At 44.6% G+C, this 20,761-nt stretch overlaps 1 protein-coding gene and 1 long non-coding RNA gene across 2 annotated transcripts in view; both read right to left on the reverse strand.

The window, feature by feature from the left end:
- Nucleotides 1–543: 543 nt before the first annotated feature.
- LOC307220191 overlaps nt 544–20,761 on the reverse strand; it is a 203,519-nt gene continuing 183,301 nt past the window's right edge. Inside the window, exons 2-3 of the long non-coding RNA XR_013840763.1 lie at nt 1,449–1,864; nt 544–1,382 (exon numbers count right to left, since the gene is read on the reverse strand). This is a non-coding gene — a long non-coding RNA (uncharacterized lncRNA). The remainder of the gene's footprint in view (nt 1,383–1,448; nt 1,865–20,761) is intronic.
- ATIC (5-aminoimidazole-4-carboxamide ribonucleotide formyltransferase/IMP cyclohydrolase) overlaps nt 2,139–20,761 on the reverse strand; it is a 28,105-nt gene continuing 9,482 nt past the window's right edge. The window contains exons 8-15 of the mRNA XM_079979723.1: nt 20,227–20,334; nt 19,539–19,624; nt 16,591–16,680; nt 15,038–15,166; nt 12,525–12,617; nt 4,896–5,078; nt 3,078–3,233; nt 2,139–2,636 (exon numbers count right to left, since the gene is read on the reverse strand). Coding sequence (XP_079835849.1) covers nt 2,517–2,636; nt 3,078–3,233; nt 4,896–5,078; nt 12,525–12,617; nt 15,038–15,166; nt 16,591–16,680; nt 19,539–19,624; nt 20,227–20,334 — 965 coding nt within the window. The 3' untranslated portion in view covers nt 2,139–2,516. The remainder of the gene's footprint in view (nt 2,637–3,077; nt 3,234–4,895; nt 5,079–12,524; nt 12,618–15,037; nt 15,167–16,590; nt 16,681–19,538; nt 19,625–20,226; nt 20,335–20,761) is intronic.

Here is a 20,761-nt window from a genome sequence, read left to right on the forward strand (position 1 = left end):
TCTTGTCTATTTAGATTAAAGTGAATTACCCAGGTGAACATACCCACACTGAGCATATGCCCAAAATGTTTCTTTCTCCAGGCAAATTAAAGGCTTTCCTAAAGGAGACAGAAGTGCTGACCCAACTCCCTAAAAAAAAAAAAAAAAACAATTCTCTCTTACACTTTGGGGGAAACCCTTTAGAAATTGAGTCAATTTTGTTGCTTGGTCACTTTCATGCCTGTAACAAATAACTTCTGACACCAGGAGCCCTTTGTTTAAACTGCACATCTGATCTGACAAGCACAGCAAAACATGCTTCAGAGTATTTCACAGTGGAGATATTTTTAATAAACCACCAAACATGCAGAAACCATGCTGCCAGTTTCCTCCCCCTTGGCAGTGAAAATTACCTACTCTTACCACATATTCTGCTGTCAGCATGGCAGATGTTATTTCCATCACTTTATAATACACCTCCCCAAAGACAGTTCACATTTAATAATTCCAACTAAGCATAAGGCAAATCTTTTTAAAGCAGCAGATTGAAGCACCACTGCTCCATATTCTAGCTCACTGTTTTGATTTCAGAGTTTTGAAAACGGAAACAAACATTTAGGAAGATGAGGCTGCAGCTTCTGTAAGTCTTTATCTCTCCTGGTCTTATGTGAGAGTATGTAGAGTAGAAGAAGCTGCACAGAGCATCTTTGATGTCCCGGTGCAAGTGCTGGAGTTTAACATATTTATAGTCGGACCACAAGTTGGTGTCCAGGTACCTAGTACAGGATACAGAGAATAAGCATATAGGAGCCCGATAAAAGCTTCAGACACTCCCGCACCAAAGTTGTTGCAGATCCTCCTGCAGTTGTTCCCCAACCCTTGTTAACAAAAGAATGTATTGTGGTTGCTTATAACGGCATGGCTACAAACTACTACATTTATTCTATAAATTTACTCAACATGTATTATGTTACTTGTGCTGGACCCCCTTGAAATTCTCACTTATCTGTGTGAGTGCAGCTTCTCCCATGCTTGTAGGTCTATAAATCCTTCCATCCCTTTAAAAAAGAGGTTTAGCTGTTGTGGAGGTAACGTGTGCTGAGGGCGCAGAGTAAGTTTTGTAGCTGCCAGTCACCTCATCATATTTAACCATGATAGGAGAAACAGCAGAAGAAGCTGCAATCGGAGTGGCCAGTGAACATCACAAGGGGTCAGGGACCCCAAATTCAGAATATCCTGTCTGTACAGTGCTAAGTTTTTGGCACCAGTTTAAAACCAGCACCACCCAGGCCTTTGCCTCTATTCCCACTGCTGTGAAGTTTACTTATCTTGCTACCATTTTATTTTGTTAATGCTTGCTGATGCATTACATTTTGTTTTACCTATTTTATTAGCAATTGTAACTTGCTCTGGTCCATGGGGTCACGAAGAGTCGGACACGACTAAATGACTAAACAACAACAACAAACTTGCTCTTCAAAGAGTGCAATAGAAATACCACATTTCACCACATCATTGTTGCATTTTTAATGCTCTCCCCCCCAACCCCCCCCCCCATTATGTAGTGAATTACGGTAATGGCTGGAAGCCGTCAAGGTGGGTGGAAGCCGTCGTGTCCCAGAGTGTGGGCAGGAGGAGACGCAGGCCTCAGCGGTTGCGTGTGAGCCAAGTCGTGGGGCGCTGGAGTTCCACGCCTGCCAAGTTTGCACAGGCCTCCAGCAGCTCGCGCGCCCCAAGGCATGAACAGATGGCGGGACCCAGAGAGGCCAAAGCAATCTGGCGCCCGGGTTGAATGCCCTTCCCAGTCAATAGCCGGCAATCAAGGCCATCGGCAGCCCAGCTCCACAGATCCTCCTGCTGTTGAATTATACCAGGGGTCTGCAACCTTTAAGACAAAAAGAGCCACTTGGACTGAAGGAAAAAAAAACTGGGAGCCGCAAAACCATTGCGACATTTAAAATAGTGGGGAGTGTCGGGGCACACAATGCGCCTCCTCCCCTCGCTAGTATCTGCCCCGGAGCCGCGGCAAAGGTGTAAAAGAGCCACATGCGGCTCCGGAGCCGCAGGTTGCTGACCCCTGAATTATACCCTGCAACTATTATGTGAGGAAAGTACTGGAACCAACTTTAGAGCTGCAAAAATGGGGGTGAGACTATTACGAGATTAAATGTGGTATTTTAATATCAAAGTACAATGATCATCTGCTTCCCATACATACAATGCCCAGCTGATTATATGCATACTGCAAAAGCCAATAAAACTAATGTCCACACCTTGAATGCATAAAGGATTTGACTTCAGACACATTAGTGACAAATACTTTTGTCCATTAATTTTTCAAGAAATGCATCAGAGGCTAGCTACTTTAGTTTTCTCAAAGCAATGGGTATTATATGTAGAATATAAAGTGAAATGTTCCCATGAAGACTGGCTTTTTAGAAAGCAAGCAAGAACCCGTTAACGAGGATGCTTCCATTGCCTGAAGCAGAGAGACAAGCAAATGAGCAAAGAGGAATGTCTGGCAACATGGGGAAGCCTCAGTGGTGGAAGAGACGGAGGCTGGTATGAACTAGAGTTATTCCCAGCTCATCGCAGGCTTCGATCACAACTTGGTCAGCTGCTGAACCAGAAGGGGCAGCAATGAACTGGACTCCGCTCTGAGAGAAAAGGAGGAGGGAGACAAAAACAAATCAGCTTTATTGAACCATTTCATTAGCTGTTTCACAATTCTGCACATATGGGGTGCCCACAAAAGCTGTCAACCACTTTTAGGGAAGATTGTCCTAAACAGAGGTCAGAGAGGATACTAAAGGTGGTGAATCTTCTCTTTGGAAGGTGCTGAAAGATGAGAATTGCAACCTGTCCAAGTTTGAGTAAGTATCACCAGCTTTTTCCTGAAATGCATGTCTGGACTAAATTTCCCTACAGCTGCTCCTGCTTCCGCTTTGATACCTCTTACCTGCAACCGTAACCTACAAAACAGATTTTAGGGAGCCAGTATGCAGAGCAAGAGCAGCTAATTGGACATATTCTCCTCAGGCCTGTTAGTCATTAAGAGGCGCAGTCACCCCCCCACCCCGCCAATTCCACAGCCTTACCCGCTTTGCTCTATCCACGTTATCCCTGAAAGGGAAGAAAGCATCAGAGCTGAGCGAGACGCCATTCAGTTTCCCAATCCATGCCTTTTGGTCTGCCTCAGTTAGCAAAGCTGGGACTTCCTCAAACAGCGCCTTCCACTTGACAAGATCTTCATCCTGCAAAGGAGCGTTTTTAAAATTCACCTGCTTCATTGATGGCATCTAATTCAACAATGCAGGCAAATACAGTGACAAGAATGCAAACATTTCTCCAAGTTCCCCACTGGAAGGTCACAGCTACGTAACACCTTGCTACAAAATTTGTACTCGGAGGTTTATTAAATTCTAAGCCCCTCTTGTTCCTTTGTTGTTTAAACTAATACATACACGAACCCTTACAGCTTCCTACTACAAAGCACCCTGCTCATTTCAGAGTCATTTGCTTTGCTTGGCCTATTTTCTGCTACTCCAGCCAGTGAGTAAACATCAAAGCACCCAAACAGACCATTTAGTACAAGGAGCACAACACAACATTCAACAAAACAGGATTTTGGCTCACTGTCCTCTGTCTTGAGTGCCATGGATCCAGCTGCCGTTTGCCCCAAGGAAGCAATCAGACTGCTGACATGATTTGCAGAATGTCTGTTTTAACCACATCCCTGTTTGCTTTATTGCATTCAGACTTTATTGCATTCCGAAGGAGTGTGTAGTTTACCAAGTTATGCAACGTTTGTGGAAGCCCTGAACTTGCTAGAGAAGCATTCAGGGAATTGGAATAAGAAGTCAAACACCCTTCTAAAGGGGGTGGGGGCAGTATTCAAATTTGGATATTTGTTTTTAATGCTTCCGGCACAAGCTTTTCAACCAGAGAGTTGCCACTCGTGGTCCTTTTATTCCCTTAAAGATCTCTGATGAGAACTAGGCGGCAGCTCTGACTTAATTTCTTCTGGTACTTCAGATTGAAGTCTTTAGGAACCTTCCCTCTTTACGAACCAGACCTTCTCGTGGAAGCAGCTATAAAGGTACCCGGTTGGATCTTCTGAAATATCAGTTGATAAATATGATGTGTGACTAACCCAGATCTGGAAGGAAGACAATTGATACTGATCCTAGTTTTATTTGAATCTGACTCTTACCTTTCAGGTGCCACATCATGATGGGAGTATTGTTTGCCTCTGAGAAATTCAGAGATGCCTGGCCTTTTTACTGAGGCTTCCAAGGATCATCAAACCTGCGGGGGAGGGGGGGGCTCTACCCTAAGAAGTCTAATGCACTTGGAACAAACTTGCCTGTTTTTCATACTGTTGTTTTTTTGTAATTAAGTACTATATAAAAGCAACAGAGAATTACAGCTTCAATAACTAACAGCACATAGATCCAGCCATGACAATCACAACCAAGAGCTCCCATCCCAAGTACATGAATATGCAAGGCACATCCCTTTCTCCCTAGGCTTTGGCTATCCTATTGAATATTTGAATAAGGCAGCCCTTGGCACAGAGCTTTCACAGGGTTGTAAGCATTCCAAGGTGCCTCCTATGTGAGTAGAGGTTGCACGTGGCCTAGTGGTCAGAGTGCCAGACTTGGGAGGCCAGAGTTCAAATCCCTGGTTCGGCCAAGAACCTCACTGGGTGACCCTGAGCCAGTCACTGCCTCTCAGCATAACCTACCTCACAAGATTGTTGTAGGGATTAAGTGAGGAGCAGGGGGAATCATGTAAGCCACCTTGAGCTCCCTGGAGAAAGGGGTATAAATGCAACAAACAAACAAAAGGTGTGCAAGCACCATTCCTGAACAGATTCTGGACTTTTGTCTCTAGCCAGGTGCTTCCAGGCTTACCTCTCCAATGGTCCCTGTGACATACTGATCAATAGCATTAGAGATTTCCGCTCTTTTCACTCCCGCTTTGAACTTCATGGAGAGCACCCGGGGGTGATGCCTGAGCCACCAGTGGTTTGCCTTGTCTCCAGCCAGTCGGGTGCAATGGATTCGGGACTGCTGCCCTGCCCCAATGCCAACCACCTGAAAGAGACAGAGCGCTATAGTTATTTGGAGGAAGGGCAAGCTTCCATGGGACCTTTTCCTAAGAAATTCTCTCAAGGCCTCACCAGAAAAGCCAAACCTTAAACAAACTGTGTCACCAATATGTACCAGTTTAGAAACAAGATTCCTGAACATTACACACCCGCCGGGGGGGCGGGGGGCGGGTTGGGAAGCAAAATATTTGTTAAGTTAGGAAACAAGACTGCTTTTTCTTCAGTAATCTCTGCATTGAGCCAAGGAAAAGGAAGCGCTCAAGTTATGAGAATTTCTAGGCATTTAGCCTGCTCTGGGAAAGCAGTTGCACTGCATGTTCTGAGATGAGCCGTTCTCCAATGTGGGAGTCCCAACCACTATGGAGAAAGCTGTAATATTCTCTACTACATTGTAAGCGATCTTAATTTCCACAATCACTAGAGACTTCATTGAAATGGGCAGATGGTGCAGGAGGTTAAGGCAGCCAAAGAGAGTCAATTCTGGCTGAGTGAATATGTGTCACTGGCCTAGAGAAGGCTCACTGCAGCCCTGAACCTCTGGAAAAGATTAGGGGCCCCAACCCAAAGGGGGATTATAAAGCTCCAAGATATTTCCTTGGCATTCAGTCTTACCTGGTTCAATAGGACCACAGGCTGTGTAACCTAATGCTGTCCAGCATTATATGAACTTGTCCACGTAAGCAAAACAACATATAGGAAAACTGTCAAAGGTTAGATTTGCAAGCAGGGAAATATACAGCTCAGGAGTAGATAAGTTTCTAGCTGAAATTTATTCATTACTTTAATACAATTTTGTATACTGCTTGACTGCAAAAAAATCCCCCGCAAAAAAGCACAAAAAACCCACCATTTTGGTTTACAAAATGCTGGAACATGATGATGATACAAGAGTAACATAGAAACTGTTGAGCTTTTTTTGAAGGGGGGGGGGGAGACACAACTCACAGGCCTCTAACGTTAAGGAGAAAGAAAGAGGGAGGAAGAGATAGAGAATACCAACATCCAAAACTTTTGAGTTCCAATCCCTGCATATTTTTTCCTGCTGTTACCACTTTAGTTCTACATATATTTTCAAACTTTTTTTCCACAACAATGAGGACTAGAAAAGCAGGCGGAATCTAAATGAAATTTAGAAGGAAGACTGGATTTTTATATACTCCAGGTGCTATCCAGTCAGTTCCAGGCAGGAAGCCTGGCTGCGCAGGAGGGCAACTGCAGTCACACATTTCCACGTTCCCAAAGAGCGCAGTCTGGCTGTTCAGTATCAAGGCTGCCTCGTAAGACCATTCAATATTAAAGTCATTTGCCTGAGGCACACCATCTCTTTTGGAAGTGATGGCTTGGGGCAGGGAGGATGAGGAGGCAACAGTGGATGTTGTCCGGATGGTAGTGCTGTGGTCATTAGGCCAGAGGAGCTCCAGGGGAGCTGTGGCAGCCCCACAGGTACACACAATGCTGCTGCTGCTGCTGCAAGGTCACAATTTCCCCCCTGCCCCTTATGGAGGCACTTATACTGGGCATTGCCAAAGCCAGAAAGAATTAACTGCTGCAGAAAGACAACTTCTTCTGCTAAGTTCATGCCTTTCTGCTTAGTAGCAAATCCAGTTTCTTCCTATCTAAATTCTACCTGCCTGCATGTGCTCAATCTGAAGCAGAAATAGCAGCAATCCATCAGAAAACCCATGCATGTGAAGACAACTTCTTAAGAAACTAGTCTACTTCAAACGGCTGCCCTGTAAATCCACTAATAAATGAAGAAAGCGAAACGGGGGGCAATAACCCTCACGCACAAAGTCTGGCTAGCAAGCTTCTTTTAGCATCCAAAGTTTTTGTGGTCTCAGCCCTTCTAATATGCTGTTATATCTATCTAAAACGCTCCGGGAAAAGTCATTACATAATTTATTTTACAGGTGGGCTGGAGAGCAGTTTAGCAGACTGACTGGAGAGGATACTTTTAAGAAGACAACATATGTTTTATTTTGCGTAAAGCCAAGAGCAGTGTTACACCACCACCCTCCCCTTCTCTACAGACAACGGCACTCACCGGGAGAAATGTTAACCTAAAACCAGGTAATTACCAGTGCAATCAATAACAATTTCCCTGCTCATTTTTTCCAGGGTCCACAATTATAGAAATTACCAGTTATTATTATTCAAGACTGCAATCCTATCTAGCAGCAGGGCTTAATAACGTTTACTGAAAGAATAGCATCTGACACTCTAAACTACAATCTGGGTGTAGAAATTATGATTGTTGGGATCAGGAGTCAAGGGACCAAATTCAAATAGCCGTTCAGCCACAAAGCTAATGGGGTAGCCTTGGGACAGTCACATCTTTTCAGCCTAAACTACCTCCTGTTGTGAGGATAAACATCCATCAGTATGTGTGTATATGTGTGTGTTTTACAAACCATGCATTCTGCTCTCCTCATCTTGAACTCAAGAGACAGATTAAAAATCTAAGCAAATCCAGGGAAAGGTGTAAACCTCATTCTAATGCAATGAGGACTCAAAAGCTATGCTACAACTGTACATTCACAATCCTGCACTAATTCAGATAATAATGCCAGTTCCATGCCTAGGCAGCGCAACTCTATGCATTTTTACTCTGAAGCAATCTCCATATGCTCAGATCGATCTTATTACTATAGATTAAAATTCTGAATTCATTTTTAAGCCTGTATTTAAAGAGCAGTTGTTGTAAATAAAAATATGCCCTTTTCCCTTATGGGGTACCCAAGAGCCCATACATAGGTTCCTTATTGGTAGGAGAAAATAACAGAGGCCAACCAGAGAATATTGAGAAGCAAAGCAGCTAGTAAGCTTTGCAACAGATCAATAAAGATCAAGCTTACTAGCTGCTTTGCTTCTCAATATTCTCTGGTTGGCCTCTGTTATTTTCTCCTACCAATAAGGAACCTATGTAAGGACTCTATATGGGCTCTTGGATACCCCATAAGGGAAAAGGGCATATTTTTATTTACAACACAGTAAAAGGCTTAAAAGCAGTAAAAGGCTTACTACCTCCAGTGCCACTGCAACAGGGAACTCAGAGAACAAATAGCCTCTTAAGTTAAGTGACTGACATCAGGGAGGTAGCCTATAATCTCAAATGGCCAAAACTCAAGAGTTGCATCATCCACATGGATTTCATTTTCAGCTCAATTATTTTTGGGGTTTGGGCATTCATTCTGCTGTGTTAAAAACAGGTTGGGGGCACTTTCCACTCTCCTCACCCCCACCTTCTGCAATATTTTGGGACTGTGTTCCCGTTTCCGCCCAAGGACAAGCTCTTTAGAAAGGAGCACCAGGGGAGAGATGAGTTCCTTGCTGGGTCAAGAGGCCTGGCCACTGCCTCAAACTTTCCAGGCTGGTTAGGCTGCATTTCCAGATGTTAAAGCCCTAAGTCCAAGGCCAAACTGAAAGAAATGAACCATTTGCTGTCTTATTCCTACCGTGATTTCACATCTTGCCAGGATCATTTAAAAAACAAAAATAAGGATCGTTCCCCAATGACAGGGAATGAAAAATCTGGACTTGTGTCCTTTTTTTAGCAGCCAATGAATAATATGCTCCTAGCTAACAAGACAGCCACTGGCATTACACAACATTGTGCTTGTTTAATATTCCTCAGGGGCTGCACAATGAATGGATTTACAGAGTCCTGCATGCTGGGCAGCTGTAATGTTGTGCCTGCTCCATTAGAAAGGTCTTTTGCCTAACATGGCTTCTCCACTGGCTTCAGGACTGCATTGAACCTCAATACAAGCCGATTTTACACATCAAACAACACTCTTCATCTTCACAACAAACAAAATACTGCACCTCTAAGCAGTCCAAGTGCTTGGTCTATGGCAGTAGCTCTCAAAGGGCAGGCCTTGCCGCACGGGTGAACCAGGAGAGGATGGGAAGTGCGGTGGGAAGATTCAAGGGCAATCAAAGAAACATTCCAACATTTCAGTGTAGCATAGTATCAACTTAAAAAATAAAATGCAGAATATGGATATCTTTTTAAAATGAGAGTGAGAGCACTGGCTGTTTTTCTATAGTTCTCCACAACATATTGTTGTGAACAGGGATTTTGAACTCTGACAAATATGAAAGATCAGAAAAGAGAAAGGCTTCTTTGTGTTGAAGAGATGAGTTTGTTTGTCTCAAACTACACCTAATATAAATGTGATTACTCATACTTAAGGCACAGATGAAAGAGGCTCATTTTGGAAATTATTCATGTTCTTATGAAGCTGCACTGTTTTATACTTTCTGGGTGTCTCATGACCATATTATATAGTAGTTGTGTTCTGTGTTATAATTCAAGCACTGCTAGGAGTTGTTTCTTTGTGTTTTCCAATGTATTTATTATCAATAAAAAATCTGATGTGGGGTGAGCTAATTTATATTCTGAGAAAAAGAGTTTGAGAACCTGGTCTGTGGTGTTTGATTTGTTAATTCTTGCTCCTTCGTAGTCACTGAGTGAAAGACAAGGTGTGTGAAGTTGCTTCCCTTCCAAGCAAAGAGTGCTCAGGATCCTGCGTGAGCCTCTACACTCAAGGAGCCATGCGGCAGAAACCACGACTCCCTCCCAGCGCTGCTCCTTAACTGCCCCATGGCAGCTCCTTACAACCTCCACCTTCAGATCTGCTCCCAGGGCCAAAAAGCTTCTTTACCCCTGCATGATAGTTTCCACCAATTCCCCAAGCCACATGCAGCCCCTAGAAAATTTACCTTGCTTTGGTGGCGGCAAAAATATAGCTGGCCGTGGCAGGGGAGGGGGTGGGTCTACAGGAAATTACAAAAATCACACAGCAGGGTTTCCGTTGGATGTGAATGGAAGCAGCCCTTCTGTCCCTGGGGAAGAACAAATCAGGAGCTAAGGCCATGTGCTTCTATTACCTTTATTCCTTCATAAGCATTCTGGGTTGTTTATTATATGCCTCTCGTCTGAGTAACTGAATTTGAGTACCGTGATTCTTAATTATGGGGGAAAGCAGCAAATCCTGTCAGCTCTGAAGATAAAAACTCGAGGGGGACTTAGGGCTCCCCTCCACGCTCCCCCTTGTCCTGTGCCTAGAAACATGGGGGTCTGAGCTGTTTCCCCCTGCCCTGCACCTTCCCCAGGGAAAACCCTCTAGTCTGAAACGGAGCCAGCATCAACCCAGAGAAAACCCAAATGGCGGTTTGCTCCAATTGACTACTAAAGAACTTAGTTCTCAGCTGAGTCCTAAGGAGTAGACTCTTTTCTCTGGGGAAAAGAGTGGGGCAAGAGGAAGTGTGGATAAGCCCTCAATATCAGGAGCTGGACAATATTGAAGCACATCCCAAGGGGGGGGGGGAGGAGTCATGGCACACGCCCCTGAAAGTTAAGGGGCCGCTCAAGGGCTTGTTCATTCTGGCTGTGGCCCTGATCCTTTAAGATTTACAGGAGATTTGCCACAAATTTCAATGGCTCTTGAATGGTGCTAAAAGCAACTGAACATTTATACAGCCAACACTATACCAGCCAGGTACAAGGTATATCAAAAGTACCCAATGGAGAGTTGCCATTTCAGTTCTGAATGACTTGTTTATTGCAACGAAGAATCTCAGTGTATTCTAGTTAACTCTTGGGATGTTTGCAGAGACTGCAACAGAATACAGCCCTCATGTGTGTCAACTGAAATGACGGTATAAACAGTTCAATCATTTATCCGGAGAAGAAACAGAAGCAGGATTAGAATCCTAAATTATTCCAGAAGCTCCCCCCCCCCTTGTTTTTCAGCTCAGCCTAGCTTCTGAATAGCCCCCAGAGCACATAAACAAATCACAGGACGAAGTCAACTAAGAGGCTTTTGACACAGAGAAAAAAGCTCATTGTGTTGCTATAACTGCTACCATTAAAAAGTGTGTGTGGTGGGGGAGGGTAGAAGCCCAACATCCAGAGAAAAACAAGCACAGTTCAAAATGTACCCTACACAAACAAAATCAAAATGTACACCATTTGCCCCAAATAGCAAAGAGGAGTTTCCTTCTGCTTGAACCTGAATGGAGTCTCTTACTTCCCCAGCATTACAGATGGTACAGTCATTATTGCAACACTCCAACAATGGAAAATCCAGCTGCCTCTGCAAAGGCTCTGGAGGAAACATCAAGGAGGGATGCTCAACACCGTTCTTGAAAGGGAGCTGCGGCAAACACGCTTTGTTCCTGGACCAATCCTATTTATTATGCTTATGGGGATGACATGAGCTTGAAATGACCTGTGAGACCAGCAGCAGAACAGCTACAGCCCATGAGGCTTCTCTGAAGCACTTTAATAAGGTCAAAATTAAAAACTGTACCACCAGCACAGCACCAAGCTCCTCACCCTTCCTGGCAAGCAACAGCGACAGACCTGCTGGGAAGCTCCCACAATCTCCCACCTTGTAAGGTTACAGTGTTGATAAAGCACAGGACACATGACTGCCACCCTAGACTCCTTAGGAGAGCAGAGCAAATTGGCAAGTTATTAAAAAAAAAAAGGTAAAGGACCCCTGGAGAGTTAAGTTCAGTCAAAGGCGACTATGGGGTTGTGGTGCTCATCTTGTTTTCAGGCCAAGGGAGCTGGCATTTTGTCCAGTTTCCCTGAGTCACTAGAGGATTTCCCGCCAGTCTGCCCCTAGCAGCACTTCAATGCAGGGAGACATATTGACATTTATGGCGCAGCGGCAGCAAACCTGTATGGCACCACAAACGAGACTCCTTGCAAAGGCAGGAGAACTCTTTCAAAGTCAGCAGATTGGTCCCAACAAGCCAAAGCGTCTTTGGAAGGACAGCAGCAACTCAACAGGACTCAATATCCCAAACACAGTTTCTAGCTCAACATTGCCACTCGTAATTGTGGGCAAGTTCAGAACTGGGAAGTATGCAGAAAGGTCTGCCATGCACTTGAAAATAATAAACAAGAGGTGTGACGGGGAACACTTCCAAGGCATGCAAGTAGCACTCTTAAGTCTGATGGGGGAGTAAAGATGGCAGTGCCTGGTGGAGAAGAGGAAGCACTCGTTGTGCACGAAAACACACTCAGATTCTGAATGAAGAAACGATTGCAGTGACAGCGTGGCGTAGATGGTTTGAAAACACATTCACTGTACACCAAGGTATTTCTTTTCTGGGCAGCGAATGTGCCCTCAGTCACTTACAATGTATGTCCATCATCACCCACTCTGCTGCTGGCTTCAATATAGTAAACACACACAAGGGAAATTTTGGAGTCTGTCAGCCAGAGAACATAGAAAAAGGTGGGAAGGGAAGAATGTATCAAATGGAACTTAGCAAAACTTTAACTGCAGCCCCTGCAGAAAGATGTCTAAATCACTGCACTTGTATTTGTTTCACAGCACCAAGTTTCAAAAGCTGACGTTCTGGCCAGAAAGTACAACGGGATGATCTCCCTTGAACATTTCCAAGCACTTACCTGTCCATTCTTGGCATAACAAACTGAATTAGACTGGGTGTATTTGACAGCGATGCTGGCAACAATCAGATCTCGGACTGCTGGCTCGGGCAGCTGAAACAACAAGAGAGAGGTGGCTGTGAAGGTATCACTATTAAAGTAATGGAAATTGGCTGCAAAGGCAAAAGGAAAGGAAAAACCCACTTCCTAAGCAGCACTACTCAAGACATAAAACTGAAGATCAGGGCACTTACTTTAATAACTGTTTTGAGTCTTTACTCTAAACACTCTGCAAACCAATTATCTTCTATAACCTGAGTGGTTAGATAACTGTTGAATTAAAATGAAGGCACAACAGTTTTTTTCTAGAAAAATCTAGGTGGTCTTTAACAGAATTCCCCTGCAGAGAAAGGCAGCTGTCTCCATGAGACACTGACATCTCTTCACCAGCCCTGTGTAAAGTCTCTCTCTCTCTCTCTCTCTCCTGACAGGGCTGCTGCCTCTTCCCTGGAGACCAAGAGGGGAGCTGAGAAGAGAGGGGGCTGGGGTCCCTGTTGGGGGGAGTGACATTCATTCCCAGAAACAACACTGAGTTTCCAGAAGATGCTAGAAGCCAGGGTGCAAGGCCAATCTTCTGTACTGGACAGTTAAGAGATGTTTAGTCTAAACTCTTCTCTCAAAGTGTGAAGATGTGAGAGACGGTCTGGCCTGGCCCAGAAATGGAAACAACAGGAAATACCAACGGTGGAAGAATGGAGAATGAAGCTGTTAGACTATGCTGAGCTGGATAAATTGACTGGGAAGATTAGATATTTAAGAGACCAAAAGTTCATCGAGGACTGGGGGAAATTTGTGGAATATCTGGAAAGTATAAGTGAGGGACAGATAACGCTAGAGGGATTTAAAGAAGCACTGTGAAAATTGAGAAGTATTGTTTAAAGGGTATAGAAAAAGAAAGGTATAAATAATGACAATATAAACCTAGGGAATGCGTAACTTAAATAATGACTATGGGTGATTTACGGAAAAGCTGAAGGAAGTCCAGAAAAGAAATAATTTGTGAAAAATTGGATGTGAAATTAGTATGTGTTTTTTGTTTTTGTTGTAAACTAATAAAAATTATTTCAAAAAAGAGAGAGAGAGAGTGAGAGAGAGAGAGAGACACGGTCTGGCAGTTTTTAGGGCCAGGCCTGAGCATTAAGTTTAAACTGCCTCGATCAGGGCTCTAGTAGAGGCTTTGTTTTGTATAGTTTGTAACAGCCACGCTTAAAACTGACCGTAAAGACTTGTGTCTGTACTCAACCATTTCTACTCTCCGTGCTAGTCTTGGAACTCCCACATGCTGTGGAAGCTGCGTGATTACTCTGCTGCAGAGCAGGCCAGGCACTTGGAAGTGGGCTGGACCCAAAGACAGCTGCATGCCAAACCCCAACAGGTTAGGGAAATATCCCAAAGGATTTATCTGAGCAGGAAAGGTGGATTTTCAGATGAGCAAGTTTCACCAATTGGCTTCTGCTTCTACCATCCTCACTACATACAGGATCTCCAGCCCGTCTCCAGATTTCTTGGCATCCTTGTATTACTAGTGAAGATGGACAGTTTAGTGACTGAGCAGTAGAGAAACAAGCCTGGGGAAAGCAGGCAAGCAGTGATGTTTAATGGCAACCTGATTAATGGCGAAGTGTTCTGCAGAGCCACCTGCTGATCTTAAGTGGTACTACACCAACAGGTTGGCTGCCTGCCTGTCTTTGGTGAAAATGACGAGGTTCTGAATGGGCTTCTGGACTTGTTCGAAGGAGAGGTGTTTGGGGGAGGGGCATCGGCTTTTGGAGAGGACTGGTGTTGGATGCCACTCTTCAGAACTGATGCTTGGTGTTCTGCTCTTTTCAACTCACGATAAAGGAGGATGGAATCAGAGGGCTGTACAGTGGTGCCTCGCAAGACAAAAAGAATCCGTTTCGCGAGTCTCTTCGTCTTGCGGTTTTTTTGTCTTGCAAAGGAAGCCCATTAGAGGCTTAGCGCTATTAGCGGCTTAGCGGATCAGCTGATAAGCGGCTTAGCGGATCAGCTGATAAGCGGTTTAGCGGATCAGCTGTTAAGCGGCTTAGCGGATCAGCTGATAAGCGGCTTAGCGGATCAGCTGTTAAGCGGCTTAGCGGATCAGCTGTTAAGCGGCTTAGCGGCTTAGCAGATCAGCTGATAAGCGGCTTAGTGGCTTAGAAAAAGGGGGGGGGAGGGGAAAAAAAACCACAGGAACTCACAAGACATTTTCGTCTTGCGAAGCAAGCCCATAGGAAATTCTTTTTGCGAAGCACCTCCAAAACAGAAAACCCTTTCGTCTAGCGGGTTTTCCGTCTTGCGAGGCATTCGTCTTGCGGGGCACCACTGTATGTCCAAAGCCTGAGTCCTGCCATTCAATTATATACTGTTAAGACTGAACCATTAAATGGTCTCAACGCAGGGCTCTAATTTCCACTCCTGACAGGAGCATTGTCAGTCAGCTCTCCCATCAAGGCACCCTTTTCTTCACTTACACTTTTATTTTTAGTAACGATGTTTTTGAAGAGAGATCGGTCGATCACGCCATCGTTCCTCTTCTGCATCAGATGCAGTCCAAACAGAGTGCGGATTTCGTTTTCATCCGGCTCATAAGCTGGGTCCATCTAAAAAGCAGGATTCTGTTCTTTATGCCATGTCGATTTAATACAGTTTCTCTCATTGCTTATTGTTAATGAAATACTGCACACCTGCTGGAAAGCAGGAGCCAGCAAAAGCTTTACCAGAAATGTTCAACTCCATGGTCCTCACAAATGCCAAAATACACTTCAAAACAAGCAAGCAGCACCTGCTGAAAGTTTCTGTGTGGCGGCTTCCCAAAGTGTTATTCATCTTTCAGGGTTTCTGGCCTCCTTCTCTTAAAGTGACTATGACTGCAGTCCTAGAAACATTTCAGTAGGGAGCCAGCCCCACTCAACCCACTGGGACTTGTTCCTGAGTAAAAATGTAATGGGTTACCCCCCCAGCACACAGATTGAGGGGTTTTATATATAAATAGCTATATTTATGTCATCTTATTTCTTTGCAGAACTTTTGAGTGCAAAATCTGCTTGGTCGTATGCAAGTAGGGAATACTTCCACATTGGGAGATTTGAAACAGGAACTACTTTTAAACCATATGCCATTAAACCCTAAATTGATGGCAATGTTGTATTCATTACCTTTTGGACCACAGCCATATTGTCAGGTTTTTCTTACTGAAGGTTTTTTCTTACTGTCAGGTTTTCCTTACTTCTCATAGTTTTATTAAACCATCAATGCACCGAATACAAGTATATATTGCAAACTACAAGCATACTGTATGGAAAACAGTTTGGAATCACTAAATGAGTTTCCTCAACCTAAGAGGCAATTTTAAGAAAAGCCATTGCACTTTGAGGTTTTAAGATGTCATGAGTACCGTATTTTTCGCCCCATAGGACGCACTTTTTCCCCTCCAAAAATGAAGGGGAAAAGTGTGTGCATCCTATGGGGCGAATGCAGGCTTTCACTGAAGCCTGGAGAGCGAGAGGCATCGGTGCGCACCGACCCCTCTCGCTCTCCAGGCTTCAGGAAGCTATCCGCAAGCCTTGCAAGCCCGGCGGGAGTTCCTGCAGGCTCACAAGGCTTGCTGGCAGCAGCCTGCAGCCCTGGCGAGTGTCTGCAAGCCTTGCGTGCCCGACAGGAGCTCCCGCCGGGCGCGCGAGGCTTGGGGCGGCAGCCTGTTGCCCGAAGCACAGGGAGCCCTCCGGAGGGTGCCCCGTGCTTCGGGCAGGCGTGTGCAAGGTTTGGGGCGGCAGCCGCGGCCGGGGGGGAATAATTTTTTTTTATTCATTCCCCACCCCAAAAAACGAGGTGAGTCCTATGGGCCGGTGCGCCCTATAGGACGAAAAATACGGTATATATCTTTATTGGTTTTTGCTTAAATATCATGCTTTAAAAATAAATTGAGGGAGGGAGCATGGAAGTCTGGACGTAGCTGGATATGACTGAGGAGTTGAGAGAAATCAGTTGTCATACTCACATATCCTGTAGCAGTTCAAACACTAACCTGGAGGACACAGTAGCTTCCATTTTTCTTTTTGGATAGGATTTTGAGGGCTTCATCATCATAGCCAGGAGCCACAATCCCATCAGATACCTGTATGCACAACACACGTTTGCAATAGATTCCCTTTTTCTATTGGATATAGAATATCTTCACGCTTATTAAGCAGAGGGTACTGGACCATGAAATCCCAAAACTTCACCCCTCCCAGCCTTGCTCATCTGCTCACTTAGGATTGCAGCCTACCATGGAGTAATGACTAATTTCTTTTATAATTTAGATACTCCATAGCATTGCAGAGCTTTTATGTTGGCTCGTGAAAGGCATTCCCCTCATCTGTATTGGTTGGAAGGTTTCAAAAAATCCCCTGCCAGAACAGATTCTGCCCCTGTATTAAGAAAACACCAGATAAAAGATGTCACATAATCTTGGATTGCCCTCTTCTCGACACCCATCGCAGAGATCTCCTAGTGGCTCCCTTACAGCTCAAAATACCCACTTATAAAGAATCTATAATCCAATACCTGTTGAGGGATGATAATCCCGAAACTACCAAGATTGTTTCGGGTTATTTAGTTGAGATTTTTAAAGCTAAATCCAAAGTTGTCTGATTTATTCAGCGGTGGCTAGTCAGCCTTCTATATTGTATGTGTTTGGATTATTAATATATTTGGGTGACTTTGTATGATTTTATTGTTTAAACCTATGCCAATAAAGGTAAAAAAAAAAAAAAGTTAAGCCACCCAAGAATGTCCTATATCTTATCAGCAAACTAAATTCTAAGGTAGTGTCAGTCCTATTGTAGCCAGAGCAGAACAGCCACAGATGAGAGGGAGGTGTCAGCATGGTCAAGGGACCCTTAAGGGAATGATTGCCAAAGCTGCCCAATAAGGAGTTAACCCTTTGAGTGGTCAATGAATCCTGTCTGACATTTGGGAGGGGAAAGGTACAGAAAACTGAACTGAATTGAATACTTTGGAAGACTACATAACAGCTAGCTTGCTAGCACCCTGGACAGGATCCCTGCCACCACTACTGCAACATTTTGTTGCAGGTTCCACTGGTAAGTACAGAAGCCTAAATCCAATCAGGCTAACTCTGCCCTGCAGGAGGGGCTGGAGCCTCGTCTCAACTGAACCTTTTTGAGGGGCAGAGGGACAGCCATGGATTTGTTAGACGGCCTGCCTTTAAAACCAAACCAAAAACTAATTTTTTCTTATACGCAACATCTGCAGCAAGAATCCTGGTGGCTAAGTACTGGAAAGGGAATCAGTTACCCAGTAGGGGAGAGTGGCTATGTAAGCTCTCAGAATACTTAGAATTAGCCAAATTGACAGATATAATAAGACAAAAACCAAAAAGTGAAGTAAAAAAATAATGGAAGTGCCTAAATGAATACCTCAAAAGTCAAGGTTCGAGGGCAGAAATCTGGCTGAGTCTGGAATAATCTTGTGAAGTGAAAGGACATGAAAGAAGGATTTATATCTAGAGGTTAGGATAGAGATGATAAAGAAAAGAGGAAAACAGGAAGACACAATGAGAGATAAAGGAGGTGCTGTGGGACTGGTGGAAGTCAATGTCTTCTTGTTGTTGTTTCAGTGTTTATAATATTAACTTGTAAGATATGGATTTGTTTGTTTTGTTTTGTTTTTGCTGTTGTTGTTTTTTAGTTTTCGAATGTTGATTTTTGTGTGTTGTGTATTATTATTTTTTGATATCTTTTGTGTTGCTGTTGTTGTGTGGAAAATACTAATAAAATTCATTTTTTTAAAAAAAAAAACACCAAACCAAACACAAAAACACAACTTAAAACAAACACTCAGCCTGGGGGTGAGGGGTGGGAAAGAAATCTCAATTGGGATTTCCAGCTTGTATAACAGCCTGTCAAACAGCCTTAGCTATCTCCCATGAAATATAAAACAGAAATGGATCAGGAAAAAAAGGCATAAAAGTTAGGTATAACCCTATGTCCAAAGGCTTAGGAGTATCAATTTAACAAAGGGCGGGGGTGGGGGTGGGGGAGAAAAGATCAGTTCAAGAATATGTTCTTTATTCTCCAAGAAGTCCAAAATGATTAGTACGGACTCCCGGTTGTTCCATCTCATCTGCTGCTTTATAAAAATCAAGGGGTCACAGGCTGAAACTGAATCCAAAAGTTTTAGGTGAAGGGTACAATTATGCTCTTGGGGAAAACTGGCAGCCGTGACCAGTTATTCTGGATCCATATTTCAGAACTGTGAAGAGGAGAGGGGATTTCTTTTTCCGTTTTTTAATGGCGAATGGCAGGGGTTTAGTCAGGCGTTGCTCTGGCTACAAAGGAGCAGCGTTCAGTGCTCAGCATGCTTAGGTTCTGATCAACAAGGCTTCCCAGTGCCTCTGTGTACTTTAGAAACTCCTTCCTCCCAGCCATTCTCTTGGACTCAAGTCTGCCCTTTATTGCAACATGGGCAAAACCCAGACCTAAAGGTCTGGCCTTCCACACACTACTAGGGTTGAGGGTTTCAAGATCAGGGCAGGTTCCCAGGGCAGCACAGGGATTAGTGAGGAGGACAAGGGGAGAACAAGAAGAAGAAGAAGAAGAAGAGTTTGGATTTGATATCCCGCTTTATCACTACCCGAAGGAGTCTCAAAGCGGCTCACATTCTCCTTTCCCTTCCTCCCCCACAACAAACACTCTGTGAGGTGAGTGGGGCTGATAGACTTCAGAGAAGTGTGACTGGCCCAAGGTCACCCAGCAGCTGCAGGTGGAGGAGCGGAGATGCGAACCTGGTTCCCCAGATTACGAGACTACCGCTCTTAACCACTACACCACACTGGGAACAACACCCACTATAAGTAAATTATATGCAACGACATCACTACCAACCACCTTATCTACTCTATGGTCATGCAGTGGTCAGGCCAACTCCAGCCAACTGACCAGAGAGGTGCAGAATGCCACGGGGACTGACCTCTCTGGAAATAATCTTCGCTGTGGGGACGTCACAGATGTCAGAGAGAGCAATGAAGTCACCAAAAGACGACATCCTATCAGCACCTGGGGGAGGAAAGTAGCATTTTACACCAGAAAGGTCACCTACCAGAGTCAGGGATCCCAGAATTTAGCTTCTTAAGTGTACAGCTCAATCCCTGGTGCATTTACTTTTGAGTAAGTCCCAATGCATTCAGTGATCCTTACTCCCTTGGGACTTCTGGCAGGTGTCTTCTTAACTGCAGCCCAAGTTACCCAGGGGGCAAGCAAGCTCAGTGTAGCAACTGAACATTTTCAACATCACAGTACTGATGTAGGTGGTTGGCTGCAGCATGAATAACCAAGTCGCCAAACCTGTGTGGTACTTGCCAAGAACCACAAGTTAACAAAATTGTGGCTTTGTCCCTTCCCCCACCTCCCAGAAAAGCCCCCAAGAGCCGCGCTCCCTTTAAAGAGCTGCCCTTCTCCCTCCTCGGGGAAAAGCCTGCAAGCGCCGCACACACGCTCCATGCGGCTCGTGAAAGGGAGCGCTGAGCAGAGCCTGGGATGCATACAGGCTCTGCTCAGTGCTCCCTTTAAATAATATTTTTTTCTTGAATTCCCCCCTGAAAACTAGGTGCGCCTTATGGAGCGAAAAATACGGTAACTTGCCCTGAGTCCCCACTCACCTCTTGCTCGCGCATATGCAGATGCCAAGGGTGTCAGGGTGTGGTGCATGTCGTGCACCATACAGACTTGAGCTTCCTGTTCAGTGAGAGGTATGCCAACAGCTGCACCTGGTAGGCAAAAGAAGCAAAGGCAGTAAGAAGAGCTTTGTCTCTCTACAGCGGCTGTGGCCAATGGGGGCTTTGCAGCCCAACATCTGGAAGGGCCACAGGCCTACAGATGCAGTACCATTTGTGTATGGCACTCCGCACCTGCAAATATCAGAACCTGAGCTTCAAATTGCAATTCCATTATTCAAACTACAAGAAAGAAATAAAAGACTTGGACTAAGCTATTTGAAACTGGAAAAGACTGCCTTGGAAGCTGGTGGATTATCCTCTCATAGAGGTTTTCAAGCAGGTGTCGGATGGTGAAGCTATAGCAGTAGATTTCCTGCATTGGCAAGGGGCTGAGGGACCTTTGAAGCCCCCTGCCAACTCTACGCATACGCGCTACTCCGAGAAAGAGAAGCGCACAACAGAGCTCTAGTTCACCTTT

This window comes from Podarcis cretensis, assembly GCF_951804945.1.
Source record: "Podarcis cretensis genome assembly, chromosome: 1".
Classification (NCBI taxonomy): Eukaryota; Metazoa; Chordata; class Lepidosauria; order Squamata; family Lacertidae; genus Podarcis; species Podarcis cretensis.